At 37.4% G+C, this 14,635-nt stretch overlaps 1 protein-coding gene across 3 annotated transcripts in view; it reads left to right on the top strand.

Moving 5' to 3' along the window:
* LOC142341782 (protein Hook homolog 3-like) overlaps window positions 1-14,635 on the top strand; it is an 84,468-nt gene that overhangs the window by 42,839 nt on the left and 26,994 nt on the right. For 2 of the 3 annotated variants that reach the window (XM_075393005.1, XM_075393007.1), the window contains exons 15-20: window positions 1,564-1,695; window positions 2,087-2,221; window positions 2,968-3,120; window positions 7,555-7,690; window positions 8,306-8,377; window positions 11,249-11,568. In XM_075393005.1, the coding sequence (XP_075249120.1) occupies window positions 1,564-1,695; window positions 2,087-2,221; window positions 2,968-3,120; window positions 7,555-7,690; window positions 8,306-8,377; window positions 11,249-11,568 (948 nt within the window). The remainder of the gene's footprint in view (window positions 1-1,563; window positions 1,696-2,086; window positions 2,222-2,967; window positions 3,121-7,554; window positions 7,691-8,305; window positions 8,378-11,248; window positions 11,569-14,635) is intronic. The other variant, XM_075393006.1, reaches the window with a different exon arrangement.

Raw genomic sequence — 14,635 nt, 5'->3', positions numbered from 1 at the left:
TCTAGTTTTTTCCAAGTTTTTTGAAATTTTTGTCATTTTCTTGGTTTCTACAACCTCAACAGCTAGATAACCTCCTCTAGAGTTTGAGCCGAGGTTACTGCATAGCTTCTAGGTGTAATGGAAGGTTTTTCGAGATTTAAAGATCAGCAATTTTTAAAAATTATTTGCAATTTTTTTCATTTTTTTGAATCTTTTTGACTTTTTTTATCATTTTTTTCCGAAACCAGGGTCCTAGGAACCTCCGCCAAGGCTTCATGAAAAGCTGTCGCATTTTTGTATATTCATGGAATTTTTATCAATTTTTTTATGACTCCAGCTTTAGCACTTTTTTGATAAAATTTATTTTTTAATTTTTCGAAAACTTATTATCATGTTCCAAGTTTATGGATGTTTTGGAGCCAGTAAAACTAATTAAAGCTTGAAATAGTGATACTGGATAGTCTCTTCAGACAATGAAATGGTTCTGAAGATTTTAATGTCTTGAATATTTGCTAGATTTTGTTAAAATTTGCTATTGTTTTCAAAATTTTTCGTCCTTTTCTGAGTTTAACTATCATTACTGGCCAACGAAGTTTTTCAAGTCTTGCAGATGGGTTACTTGACATAACTCAGGAGAGAAAAAATAGTTTTGAACATTTTCACTGCAAAATCTGGAAGCTTTTCTTTTAACTTTTGCAGTATTTTTCAATTATCAGTTTTCTATTTGATTTGTTTAACAAAGCTAGAAAACTAAAAGTTGAAGAGTCGAATCAAGCTAGCGCTAGCTTCAATAAACCGTAGCTAGCTACTGACGAAGCCAACGGCTCGCCGGTTGTTTGAGAGCAATTCGCCCGACGTTAGTCGGTTATGTTTGTCATCGTGTACCTATTTTCCTTTTTACCTATACTCTGAAATTTTGTAACAAAGAAAATATCTGGCTGTTCCCGCAACGAGAAAATGTGAGAACTATATTTGTCGTCAGCCAATCTTCAAAACTTTTCAATGCAGGTTTCTAGTCGAAAAAGAACAATTTTATCTCGGTGCAACATGGGATAGTTGAAAAAATTGTTGGCTCCCAAATTTAAACGTTTATCAGCAAAAACAAATCTGAAAAGCTTATAGGCAGACTATTTATACAATGTAGTAGAATGTCCTACCTTTTTGTACAGAGCTTTGTATGTTTTCTCTTGCGGCATGCTCTTGACCTTTTCTTCTCGTTTTGAAATTACTTGTTTTATTTTCTCAGCCATTGAGTAGTTTATTTGTTTAAGACTGTTTCCAATAACTAAAGAATATCGTCATCAAGTGATTACTCCTAAGAACATAACATAGAACACTTCTTGAATGTTTGAAATTTTAAAATGTCAATATGTCTCTGCTTATTTTCATTTATCTGTTTCAATCGCAATGTTAGCAAGCGCAGCTGACTGCTTGCGAGTTTTATAAATTGAAACTTGTATTCTGTGCGTCCTTTGCCTCAAGATTTTTTTACGATACAGTTGGATATAAAAAGTGATAATATAAGGAAAAAAGAATAATTTTGAAAATTAATTAGTTCGGAGCTTTGAGTATTTTTTGTGACAGATTAACGGCCGAGAACCGGGTGTTAAAGCGAAGCTTGGGTTCCAATCCAGAAGCAGCGGAGCAACTACAGCTAGTGAAGGGGGAGCTAGAAGATGAACAGAGGAGACGCGCTGATCTCGAGAGTGAAAACAGGTGAAACCAAAATGATTTTATTATTAGATTCATATTCTATTTTTATTTATTTTCTAAAATTAGGCTATTCAGTCTTTGTTAGACAAAACAGCTAATTGTTGGCATCATCTAGTTGTCAGAGAATTGTCTAATTTTCAAAACCAAATTTTGTATGCTTTTGTACCGAAATATCAAAAATATTTATATAAAGTAAAATTGGTCGACTTATTGTGGGATGTCGGGGTCTCCTCGATCAAATAGATATTTTTAGTTTTTGGTTAGTTCTCAAATTTTAATTGAAGACTTCGAAGTTGCTGTAAGAGTTGCTCAGAATTTCGTAGGGTAGAGCAACAATACAGAAGCATCATTCTGATGTCAGTTCAATTTGAAACAGTGGATTTTACTGTTGCAGGTTGTCAAATGGCAAGATAATGGAGTTGGAGAGTCGAGTGGAAGAGTTGCAGTCACAGTTGAATTCTTCCCATTCCGCAAGTGACTCCTCCTCCCTTCAGCTCACAGAGATGCGAAAGAAGTTACATGAGTACATGTGAGTAAAAGCCTCATAGAACAAATCACGCATATTTCTGCTGTTGAAGTGGCCCTAAAAACGACAAACAACGCTGTTTTATGCCGAGGGGGAAAGATAAGCTATCGTTGGGCACAATCATTGGTGCTCTCAGATCTGTGATTTTGGGTGCAGTTTATAATAATATGATCTCAATATCCTAAGATAACAAAAAAGCTGAAAACATCGCTGAACATTGGATTTAGGCATAGAATTTTCAAAGTGGTTGCCTTTGAAGTTTCTCATGAAAGTTCAAGATACGAGAATTGACTCCATACTAAATTTGTAGGTTAAAAAGGGACAGGTAAAAAAATCAGTTGAGTAATTGCTCTCAAACGAAGTTCGTAGCATTTATATTAGTTCTGTGATCTTTTTTATGCGATTTTTCGTTTCATCGATTTTTCATCTTTTAAATTTCGGTCCTCAAAGCCGTGATAAACAGGTAAAACGGGGAAGGTACTAAGTCGCTGAGCCGCTCTCTTAGAGCTCTGAGAACAATTCACTGAAGCTGCTGAAAAGACAAAATCATGGTGCAAAGGTTTTACACCAACCCCCCCCCCCCCTCCAAACCCAACCCCGCCCCTGCTCCAAATCGCGCCTACTGTGCCACCTACTGCTAGCCGCTCGCCGGTTGTTTGTGAGCAATTCACCAGACGTTAGTGGGTTATGTTTTTTTATTGACGATTGGACTCTTATCCTAATCAACATGTTTGTCTTGCTCTTTTAAGGGACAAAGCACGTGAGATGGAAAGTGGGTCTCGGAAGGTGGAGTTACAAAGGGACTCATTGGAGGCAAAGCTAAAGGAAACAGAAGACAAGTTGAGAGCCAACAAGGACCTCCTGTCCAAAAAGGAAAACGACATGAAACTCATGGAGGATAGGTAATAAAGTCTAATTAATTGCTCTTGAACGGAGCTCATAGCAATTATTGTAAACGTGTTGGTCTTTTTTATGCAAATTTTTTGGTTGACCATTTTGCGCTTTTCTTCTACAACATTCTTGGACTTCTCAAGTGACTTTTTCACGCTTTCGTTCTTCATTTTTGAGTGAACTCTATTGCTCTCACTCCGAAGTCAAGCTTGTTGCTGAAATATAATCGATAGCAGGAAGGGCCTGATAGCCGAGTAGGCAGTGCTCCTGGTGAGTGAGCGGGAGGTCTGTGGTTCGAATCCCAGCGTGGGAAAAATTTTTGCACCCATAAAGAGAAATTTATCTAGGCAACAGCCCATGAATTAATTTGCCTCGCCTGTCGTTCAAGACCAATTCTTCCGACATTAGTCGGTTTGTTTCTCTAAGCTTTTTCTCTACGCTTTTTGGTTGCGTTGGTTTTAATTTATGAGACGTCTCTCGATTATTTAGTTTACTCGACTTTAGGTTTTTTGTTAATTGCTCTCAAATGAAGTTTGTAGTAATTATATTAGTCCTGTCGTCTTTTATGCAATTTTTTGCTTTACGGATTTTTCGTCTGACCCAGTTGACTTTTCGTCCTCAAAAACGGGATAAACATGTAACGCTCGGAGGGCATCAAGTGGCCGAGCAGCTTGCAGCTCTCTTAGAGCCTCACGCCTTACTGGTTTCTTAAGTATTTGATTAGCCAAAACTGTTTTGAGAAATTTCAAGGTGTGAAGGGCGGCTGTTAGTCTTAAAAGTTTGACCCCCTCTGTGAACCCGAACCCCCCTTCCACCCTCCTCCAACCCGACAATTTGACTTCCCTCTCGTCCAACTCTCACACAACCCTACCTCACAGTCGCTTGACCCCCCTCCCTTAGTGTAGTTTTTGACCTATTGATCTTATTTTTATTTTGATTCAGGTTTTGCGTACTCGAAACGTTTTTCCGTGCTCCATCAGGTATTTAATTTTGAGTGTTTTCAATAATTCATTTGTTGGTGGTTGACATTTTTTCCAATTTTTGGCAATGTTTCAAGTCTTAAATCTTTGAATTTAGTTTTCCCTGAGTTATTTTGACAGGCAGATAGCTAATTGAATTCGATGAACATCCAAGGTTTAACAATGAAATGTCTTCTTTCTCTGCAATAGTTTTTTAAATTTCATTTTTAACTAATTATGATTTTTTTCAAAACAATGTGTCTACAAATATCTAGTATTTGGCAAGAAAGTATCTATTATGATTTTTTGCCATGATGGTCAATTTTGTGCTCTGCTTGTTCAGATCTTAAATAACTTTTATATTTTTCTTTTTTTGTTGATTTCATTTACTATACATCAGTTCTGATAATGTGTAGGAATTCCAAAATATAGTTGTAACTGAAAGGACAGATTTCATTTTGTGAAATTTCTTGTAGTTAAGTTTTGATACTGTGATTTGCGTTGTGAGTTTTAATAATGTTCCTTTGTCTTTTTCCTGGTGAATTTTAATTTTAACGTGGGATTGAACTAATTTGTCATCAGGAGAGAAGTCTTCAAGAGAGAACAACTAAGCTCTTTGAATTGTTTTCAGGCCAACAGAATATGTTTTCTTGGAAATTAAAATTTAGTTCATTTTTAAGAATTCTATTCAGTTTCTAACAATTTATCTACCTTATGCTTTCCCAACGTATGATTTAGGTGGCAGGGTTGAGAGTTGATTGCCTAGTTCTGAACTTTTGCGAGCAGTGATTTCGTGGTGCTTGTTAGCATGATAAGTTTATACGATTTATGAGTTTTTCTTTTACAAAATTTGGCTAGTTTCATTTTCTGCAGATATATATCTAATGTTAAAAAGTTTTACTATTTCAAGAATTTACAGCTAGTTTTTGATGATTCGTTGGGTATTAATTATCGCCTTCAGATTTTTTTTTCTGTTTGCCATTATTGCAAGACTTCTGAAAGATGTCGTAATTGTTTTTTAATAGCCGCCGTCAGTCTCTCAACGGCAATTATTTAGGCGCTCTCCTTTTCTTAATGGGCTTTACCTTTTGATCACGTTTTTCGTTTTAAATAAGTCACGATTTTCACGCTTGAATTCTGACTTACCTCACTCACTGTTTCAATTGAATGGATGTTAAATTATTTCACGCATGGAATTACGCAATGTGAATTCGGTCAAAGTCAGAAGAGCAAAATCAAAAGATCAAAGAAACAGGATGTAAAGCCTATGAAGCCGGTCATTAAGTCAAGTGCATTAGGTTATCAAAGTTCGTTTTAGTGTTTGCTAGCTGGCATTAGTGTTATGCTTAATAGCGTTCAGTTTTAGAAGTTGAATTAAGTTTATCTTTAGAACCTAACCGAATATGCAGAATTTGCTCACCAAATAAATTTTTTTTGACACTTAGAGAAATTCTCTCATTTGACTAAACGATGCCTCAAATACTTCTAATAGATGCCCTCAGATACCCTTCATTTAGAGTGACTCGTACGGTAAATAAAAGTCAATTTCAGAGTGATGAAGTCATTTTTGAGAGTGAGGTAAGTCGTGTGACCAAAAACTTAATCACGCGAATGAAAAAAACTCGCTCCACTAAGAGTGAAAATGACGTCACGCACGTTCTTCACTTGAAGTTGCATGAACGAATGAACAAAAAGCAGATTCGAAGTGATTGACGTCTTATGGTCGTAACAAAAGTCTTGACGACGAAAAAAAACCGACATGGCCAATAATAGCTTTAGCTATCGCTTCGCGGCTGTTAAAAACATGGTCGGCAAATTGCCGGAAAATAGCCTCCATTGACCCGTTTGTCGCACATTGGGATTGAAACAGAAAAAGAAAAATAATGAGATATAGAAATTGACAGAATTTCTCTTCCTTGTTATTTGTTTCTGTTTCAATCCCAATGTGCGTCAAGCGGGGGCAATGGTGGCTATTTTCCGACAATTTGCCGGCTATGGTTTTAATAGTCGCGAAGCGATAGCTGAAGCTATTATTGGCCTTCTCTTGGTTTTTTCGTCGTCAAGATTATTGTTACGACCATATGACGTCATAATCACTTAAAATATGCTTATTGTTCATTCGCTCATGCAATTTCAACTGAATTGCGTGCGTGACGTCATTTTTCACTCTTAGTGGAGCGGGTTTTTTTTCCATTCGCGTGATTAGGTTGGTCACACGTGACTTACCTCACTCTCAAAAATGACTTCCACGCTCTGAAATTGACTTTTCTTTACTTTAATTCAAAAAGTGCGTGTCACTCTAAATGAAGGGTATTTGAGGGCATCTATTATAAGTAGCAATAGGTTAAACGTATTCTTAATAACATAAAAAGCTTTGAAAAGGTTTTTTTTTGGGTCTGTTCCTTTATTATCTTTTTGAGACTACAGGTCTACGAAGCTATTGCGGCTGTTTTCTTGCAGCTATGTTTATTTTCTGCTTGCTTCAACGATTTCAATTCCGCAATTCTTGTTACGACAAGGGTTAAAATGCTTCAAGTCGTTTCCTTAATTCTGCTGACCATGTTTTCCCTATTGTTTAGGATTTTTTTACAGCCATATGACGTCACACTCACTTCGAACAAAAATCTCTGTTTCGTTAAATTTAGTAAATTTATTTAGAATCATAAAATTTGGTGGCAACAATTTAAAATAAATTTCCAGTCATTTTTAACATATTGAGAATTTTGCAAATGTAGCTAGTAGCACGTGATTAATTGCTCTGGAACAAAGTTCGAAGCAATTATTATAGTCGTTTGTGTGTTGCATGCAATTATTTTGAGCCATGTGACTTTTCCGATTACTTCTGCACGCTTGACTTCTTGATTTTTGCGTGATATAAAATGAACTCCTATTCATGTTTTTTGAGCACCTGAACTCTTTTCGCGGCAGGTAGATGACAATAGTAAAATGGAGAGTGCACCGAAATATACAACTTTGCAAATCTGTCACTTTACGTTTTGTGGAAAATATGTGGACCCAAAAATCCACATGACAATATAAAGTTTCCAGGTTTCCCTGGCATTTGTCTGCTTAACTAAATGCGTCTTAAAATTCTGTCAATAGTTTATTATTTTCAGGTTTGTCTATTTGTCAGTTTGAAGCAATCTCAGATTGTCATCGCTCGCTTGAAATGCTCACGTGCAAGTTTTAAAATGCAAGATTTCTAAAGCCTGATCCTGCCAAATTTACTCCGAAATTGCGACCGACATCTCGAACAGCTATGCGGTTCTCGTAAAATGACATAATTTCCCAAGTTCTTAAGACCTCCACCCTAACCTTTAGAGTTCAATGAGGACATTGTTATAATTTTATAACATAGCTCTATTGCGCGTTAACATGCACCAACTAAGCATTGGGTGGGAATCAACGGGAATTCAATTGTTGTCGTCACTAATTTGATGTAATTGAAAACGCTGTCTACTCATTCTACGTTTGCTGCGATTTCAGGTACAAGAAATACCTTGAGAAGGCGAAGAATGTGGTAAAAGTGTTGGATCCCAGAACACAGGCGGGAGTTACTCCAGAGATCCAGTCACTCAAGAACCAACTGACAGATAAAGAAAAGATGATACAACAGTTGGAGGTAAGAGCTTCATTGCTCCGAGACCTATTGACAACAATTTTTACAATAATGTTCACATTTGTGTTCTGATGTCAGCTTCCAGGATCTGAAATTGCAATTGAATCATCAGTTCGAGGAGCCAGTATGTTTGCTGGAATTGATTTTATTGATAACAGAAAATTTTTTGAGCATTGAGAGCGTGATATAAGGTCATAACCTGTTGCACCAGTGTGTTTTCTTGGCTGTAAGCGTTAGCTAGATCTATTGGAAAACAGCTGTAAGGAGGAAAAAGTGATTGTGTTGCAGCCCTGTTAATTTCAAACTGTTCTAAGATTTTGCAGGTTGCAACATTATCAATCGCTTATCCCACTAGATAAGATCAAATTTGTACTTGTTCACGCCAATTACTGTTAAACAGTTGATTACTTCGCTCAATTTGATCTTGACTCGGAAAATAGAAAAACAGATCCCCAAAATTGTTTGCTTCTGAACTCTTTCACATCCCTTGTATATTTTAATCACTGACTGTCTTTAGATTGATCTGAAACTGATTTATGTGACTATGTTTCTATGGTGTCCTCATTACATCATTGTATGTTTCGTGAGTAACATGATTGTATGTGTGTTTGGCTGCAGAAGGAGAGAGATAAATCCAGGGTAGTCAGAGACCAAGAGGAGAGATTAGTGGTCTCTGCCTGGTACAACCTCGTAAGTACCATATCATCTCCCCCTCCCTCCCCGCCAACATTCTATGTGCTCAGATTTGCAATTGGTTTAACTGACCTCATGATGACTTTTAGTGCTGTTGTTTTCATTTATGCATGGGCAAAAGATAGTTTTGTGTTGCTTCCTTCACTTGCACTTGTAAGTGTGTAAAATACCACTGTAGAATGCGCTTTGGAATACAAACTAATGCTTGTTTGTTAGCTTCATGACGATTTTATTCGAAAGCTAAAATGTTGGTCTTTTCTGTTAATAATTAAGGTAGAGTTTTGTGTACAATAGATAAAATGTCTTACTTGAGGAAAAAATGCCTTTGAGTTATAGAGTATACTGTTATGTATTTGTTGACGTCACAGGAACGTCTTGTAGAAGAATTTTGAGTCTGATCTGTGAAGTCATTTCGAGGTGCATTTAATCCGTGTTTCAGCAAAGTTCCTATCGGAATTGACATTCGGACCGTTAAGAGTGTTAGAGTCCCTTGTTCCTAACAAAAGGCTGGGACTACCAAAGTTAACCGGCACCCGTCGCTCAAGAGCAATTTGTTCGACTTTCGTCGGTTGAGTTTGCTTTCTTTGGTTTTAAAGCTTTTGTTAAAGTGGGTTTTTATTGCCGCATCCAACCGTCATACAATTGTTCCTAATGAAAATAGTAAAAGGATAGGAACTCCTAATGATAACAGAGTTTTTTCTCGGGCACATTGACCAATAATAGGCGTTGCAGCCAGAAGAAATTATTGGAATTGATTCGCACGCTCCGCAATTCTCAATTTTTCAGCTTTAAGTTTTTCGGTAAAAGGTATGTGAGTATAGCTATTTCTTTTCCCTCCGATTCGCTCTCAGATTTTGTGTATATGAACTGTATCCCCTCGTTAAGAAACAGCAGTATATCTAACTACGGAATGATTGATATCAAAATAGTTTGCACTTATTTTTTTTGTGCAAAAATCAATTTTCATTTTCTGTGTTTTCAATCCCAATCGATCAGAATCAATGGCGGCTATTTTCCGGCAATCTTCCGGGTATATTTTCAATTGTTTTGATTGATTTTTTTTAATTGTAGATCTGGACTTGTCATGCTATGTTTTTATTCTGTTTTCAGACCATAAGACGTCATGAGCTCAGTTCACATCTGCTTTTCGATCATTCGTTTATGCAATTTTGATTGAATTTCATGTGTGACGTCATTTTTGCTTTTTATAGTAGCGAATTTTTTTGTTTTTTTTCGCGTGATTGTTTTTGGTCACGTGCTACCTCACTTTCAAAAATATTATTCTTCACTTTTGATTACGTTTATTGAAGGAGATCAGGTCAACTGAGAATGTCACTCTAATAGAAGCTAATTTGAGGGCAGCTGATGGAGACAACACAAGTTATACAGTTTCGTCTAAATCAAAATGTGACATCTCAACAATTAGTTAAAAAATGTTTGCAGACCTCAGATCTACAAAGCTATCTCTGCTATTTTCTGGCAATCTGATAGCTCTTTTTTACGTACTTATTGTAATGTACCAATCGGAAGGATTTAAGTTTTTCGATTATATTATGACCTGTTCACACTTTTATATTACAAAGTTAGTAAAGCTCCATTTTTGGGTGTTTCCGAAGCATTAAAGTAAGCGAACAAGCTTAAGATTTGATTTCTTCTGACTTAAGGCAGTGAGAAAGCTCCTAAGATTTTTTTGCGTATGGTGATTTAGATTTTGTGGTCATTAATAGCCGCCCTCATCTTCTCAGCCGGCTATTATAGCGCTCCTATTTTTTTTTTTTACTTCGTCGAATAAAAAAATGTTTCGCTTTACCTCATTTTGCCGCCTTTTCAACATTTTGCGTGAAATCTTTTTGACTTCTCTAGGCTAGTTTCTCTCTTCTCTCATTCTGCTAAAAGTGATTTTGAACATCAGTTGCTCAGCAAAGCAATTCAAAATGAACAGTCAGTATAAAAAATTGAAGTCAGAAATAGAAACGGGATAAACCCATAAAGCCCAATTTTAGATGCCCGCTATTTGAACGTCGGTCCTATAAGTATTAGTTACCTCTCTCTAATGCTGATTGTTATTGATAGTAGCCCCTGTAGCCTCTCTCTAAGAAACAGAAGTATGTTCAACTACGAAATGCCATCAAAATAAATCGGACTTAAAAAAATGTTTTTGTACGAAAATCTTTTTTTTTTCAATATCTTCTGTTATTTCAATCCCAGTCATGCTTATTGGAATCAACGGCGGCTATTTTCCGGCAATCTGCCGGGTATGTTTTAAATTCTGTCGTAATTGATCTCAAACAAAGTTTGCCGAAATAATTTTGTCATGTTGCTCTTTTGATGCGATTTTTTGCTTGAGTGATTTTTCGTCTGGCCGTTTGAATTCACTCGTGGCTTCTTGTTAATAACCAGGCGTATATGCCACTCAACTTAGCCAGGCGTATATGCCTATTGCTATCCACTACGTCGCGAGCTGTTATGTGACCTCTGTGAGCTGTTTTTTACCAGTTTTGTGTGAGTGTGATCGGTTTCTTTTGGGTACTCTTCACGAACTGCATGATCTATGGTACTAATGATGGATGCATGAGCTAACTGATGATTCATGCATCTCGCACTGAGAACATGGAACAAAATGTGATCTAATCATCTCTCACTGAAAATATGGCAGAATACAGATTTAATTGGTGGGCACCACAAAATTGAAAAGTGGAAACTCGTTTCATATTTAAGCGGTGTATTATGGACGCTAGTATCATTTGGGTTTTTTTTACTTGTAAAGCTTTAGTTAACCTTGAGCGTTACTAAAACTAGTATACTGTGTGGCATTAGACTCTTGAAACATTATCTAATACCTTCAAATACAAACTCGATGCGTTTAAGGGCATGCAACTACAGAGACACAGTGCCGACAACAGACTAGCCAGTTCGGCCAGTTCACTACCTGGTCACCAAGGGGGATCTGGAGGACGAACAACCCACCAAGGATCATCTGCCTCTTCTTCCTCCAATCAAAGTTTCCTCAACAAGCACAGGGGTCGAAGTGCAGTACACAATGCCAGCAGCCAACACAGTGGGAGCAATAACACAGGGGGAGGAGGGGCACATCACAACAGCGGAAGACCTCCCCTTATGAGCTACGTCTCCGCCAACTCAGCCCCAATGACCCACGGAAGTGTAAACAACTTCCAAACAAACTCGAGGTTAGTTGTAATAATAGTTGTAAAAAGTAAGAGATAGTGTTTATTCGTTGCATTAAGTTAAATGATGTTTAGATTAATGCGTCGGTCAGTTGTATCTGTCTCAATTTGTGATCTCTCCTCTTCTGTCAACAAATATAGAATTTCAAAATTTATGATCTTAATCTCATCTTTATGATACTGGGTCGTTATTCAATGTTTAGGTCAATTTGCACTGGAATTGTCATCTTACTTAGCTTGAAATGTTCGACGCACATATTTGAATATGTACTTTTTTTCCATTTTTGCTCTGATCTTTATCCTCGAACACATAGTAGATTTCAATTTTGCTTCATCATAGATTGAAAAATATTGCTTTTGCGTTGTTGTTTGCTCTGGAAAAAGTTTGAAACAATTATCGTTAACGTGTGTGTATTTTTGTTTTCATGCAAAATTTTTTCTGTACATAGTTTTGAATTAGTGATTGCTGTAGCCATTTTAGTGGAATTTCAGTCTTCAAAACGTGATAAACTGGAGCAACGCGAGCGTATTAAGTGTCATAGCCGCTCTCTTAGAGCTTTAAGCTCTGCACGGTTCAGCGAAGCAGCTGAGGGACTCTTTGAAAAGCAGATGTTTATGGTTTAAAAGCGATCTTGGATTGATCCCTCCCTTCATTCTTAACCCCCGCCTATATCCTTAAGCTACTTTCAACCAAAGCAAATATACCTCCCCATGTCGTTCGGGAGCAGTTCTTCCGGCGACAGTCGGTTGTTTCTTCTGCTAATCAGGTTCACATTTTTTGAAGATCATATACTCTGTATGTTGCTGTAGATTTTTGCTAATGTTCTTGCAAATATTATTGTAAAATTCAGTTTAAAGTCAAATTTTTGGTTTAAGATAACCATACACCTAAAGAGCTTTTCATTTTTTTTGATAGTGTGATTAGTATCTCTCAAACAAAGTTTGTAGCAATTTTTTTAGTCATGTTGGTCGTTTTTGAACGACCATTTTTTCGTCTGACCAACGAATTTTTGTGACTTTTTGTCCTTAGCAATGCAATAAACTGATAAATCCCGATGGAGTTTAGCCATTATGAAGCTCTCCTAATAGTCTCCAAAGTATACGAATCACCGAAACTGATGAGAAACATAATTTCTTCTGAGAGGCAATTCTTGGAGTTCACAACACCCCCTTCTCGTTCTAGTTCTGCGGGAACCCGCTTTTGGTTATGCTGGGTATCGAAGATCCCAATGTCCACGAATAACTTAATGGAATCTCGAAAGGTTTTCCGGGGTCTGTTGGATTGATGATTGCATTCCCAACTCGGGCATCTTAAAATGAAGTGCATTGCGGTTTCGCCCTCTGTCTTGCAGTGTTGGCTGTCTCTGATGCGTCGAAGCTTTTGTACGATCCTCGAATTTTTCCCAGTGGTTCACGCTCATTTTTTGCATCCAAACTTCTGCTCTGCTCAAAGATGCACAGTTGACCAGCGGCTCTGAACAGAATATGTGGTACACTGACTGGGGTTTCTTGGCTTGGTAGTCTTCTTTCTTCCTCGCTTCACTGAACTTGTAGATCTTGTTCTTCTTGGTCTCCCAGATGGAGAGCTCCCTGTACCTCACCCCCCATCTTTGACAACCTCTCCCAAATTGAACCAACTCTATCCCACCCCCTCACGGCTACCACAATTTTTCTACCCCTGCCTGTTTAGCCTGCTCTCTAAGATGAAGCGCTTAAGCTAACAACTGGCAAAGGCAACCCTCGCCTGTGGTTTAAGAGCAATTGCTCTGAAGTTGGCTGCTAATCTTATTCGCTATGCTCCGTCTTCCAAATCGGAGTTTTTTTAATACTGATTTTAAGGTAAACGAAAGACTTTAAGACGGAAAGTTGAAAGTTTTTCCTCGCGGTATGCGATTTGTTTCCTGAAGACTTCTGGCTCTGTTTTTTTTCAATTAATTTCACTTTCCTCGTTTCACCTGTGACTTGCTTCACTTGCCATGTCAACTGAAACGGGTTTAAAATGCGTTCAACATTTTTGCGAATGGCATTGAGCACTGTCAGGGTCAAAAAAGAGTACTCGGAAGTTTTCGGGCACTGCTTTAAAGTGGTGCAGTAGAGTTTGGTAGAGCAAAGAATTGCTATAAGTGTATTAAATTTCAGTTTAGATGCTGCATTCGCCAGAATATCGTCTGGTTAACCGCGAGTGCGATTGCGGTCGAGGCTGAGCTCAAATTGCCAAAATATTCCCAGAATTATATTCTCAACTTTTTTAAACCCAAATTGTGATGGTTCGAGGCATATTAAGATGAGGAGATTAGGGAGACCTGAAAATCATAGTTTTAGAAAGTTGTGAAAAATTTGAAATTTTGAAAACGTTTGTGATTATCGAGAGAAGATCTCGAAATTTAGCATCTTGAATATTTTCCTTCTCTAAAATCAAGCTGAGTTTTTAAGTTTAGACGCAGATACTGTAGGTTAGGGTTAAGGAGTGGAATTGGCCTAAATTCTCAAATTTTGATGAGCTCTAGATGGGCTTAACTTGAAATGATACTTTTCGATAGATTTAGATAGAATTGTTATGCCGAGCTGCAATTTTCTCTGGCTACTTTTCTAATTTTGGATAGCTGACGGATCGGGTCCGAATTTATTGTGCATACGCACCTTTCCATGCCTGTACTGTTGCACGGCTTTCAATTCAGCGCAGTTAACCTAAAGTTAGCCGATTTTGAGATGCCTTGTGTTTGATTGCAAGCAATTCTTCTATTATGCATTTTTTTATAAGCATGGCTAAAAATGCATGTTAACCGTACAAATGTTTCAGTTAGCGCTACTGTTGGTGCTTGAGTGACTTGCATGATCACAAAATCAGCTAATGTGAGGTGTCAAGAATTGGGAAGAAAGTTTGAGTCGTTGGACTGACTGCATGTTGCATGATGCTATCGGTCTCTCGTCCAAACGAACTCTCATTGAGTCCTATCCTGCTCAGCTGTGATAATCGTGTCATGTGAAGTGATCGTCTGCAATTAATATAACTAATAACTTACTACTACTGTTAATGTTGCCATAGGACAGACTAATTATTGCCGTATAA

Source organism: Convolutriloba macropyga, chromosome 6 (genome assembly GCF_964194025.1).
Source record: "Convolutriloba macropyga chromosome 6, txConMacr16.3, whole genome shotgun sequence".
Lineage (NCBI taxonomy): Eukaryota > Metazoa > Xenacoelomorpha > Acoela > Convolutidae > Convolutriloba > Convolutriloba macropyga.
The sequence above is the reverse complement of the archived record's forward strand: the minus strand, read 5'-3'. Positions and strand labels throughout refer to the sequence as shown.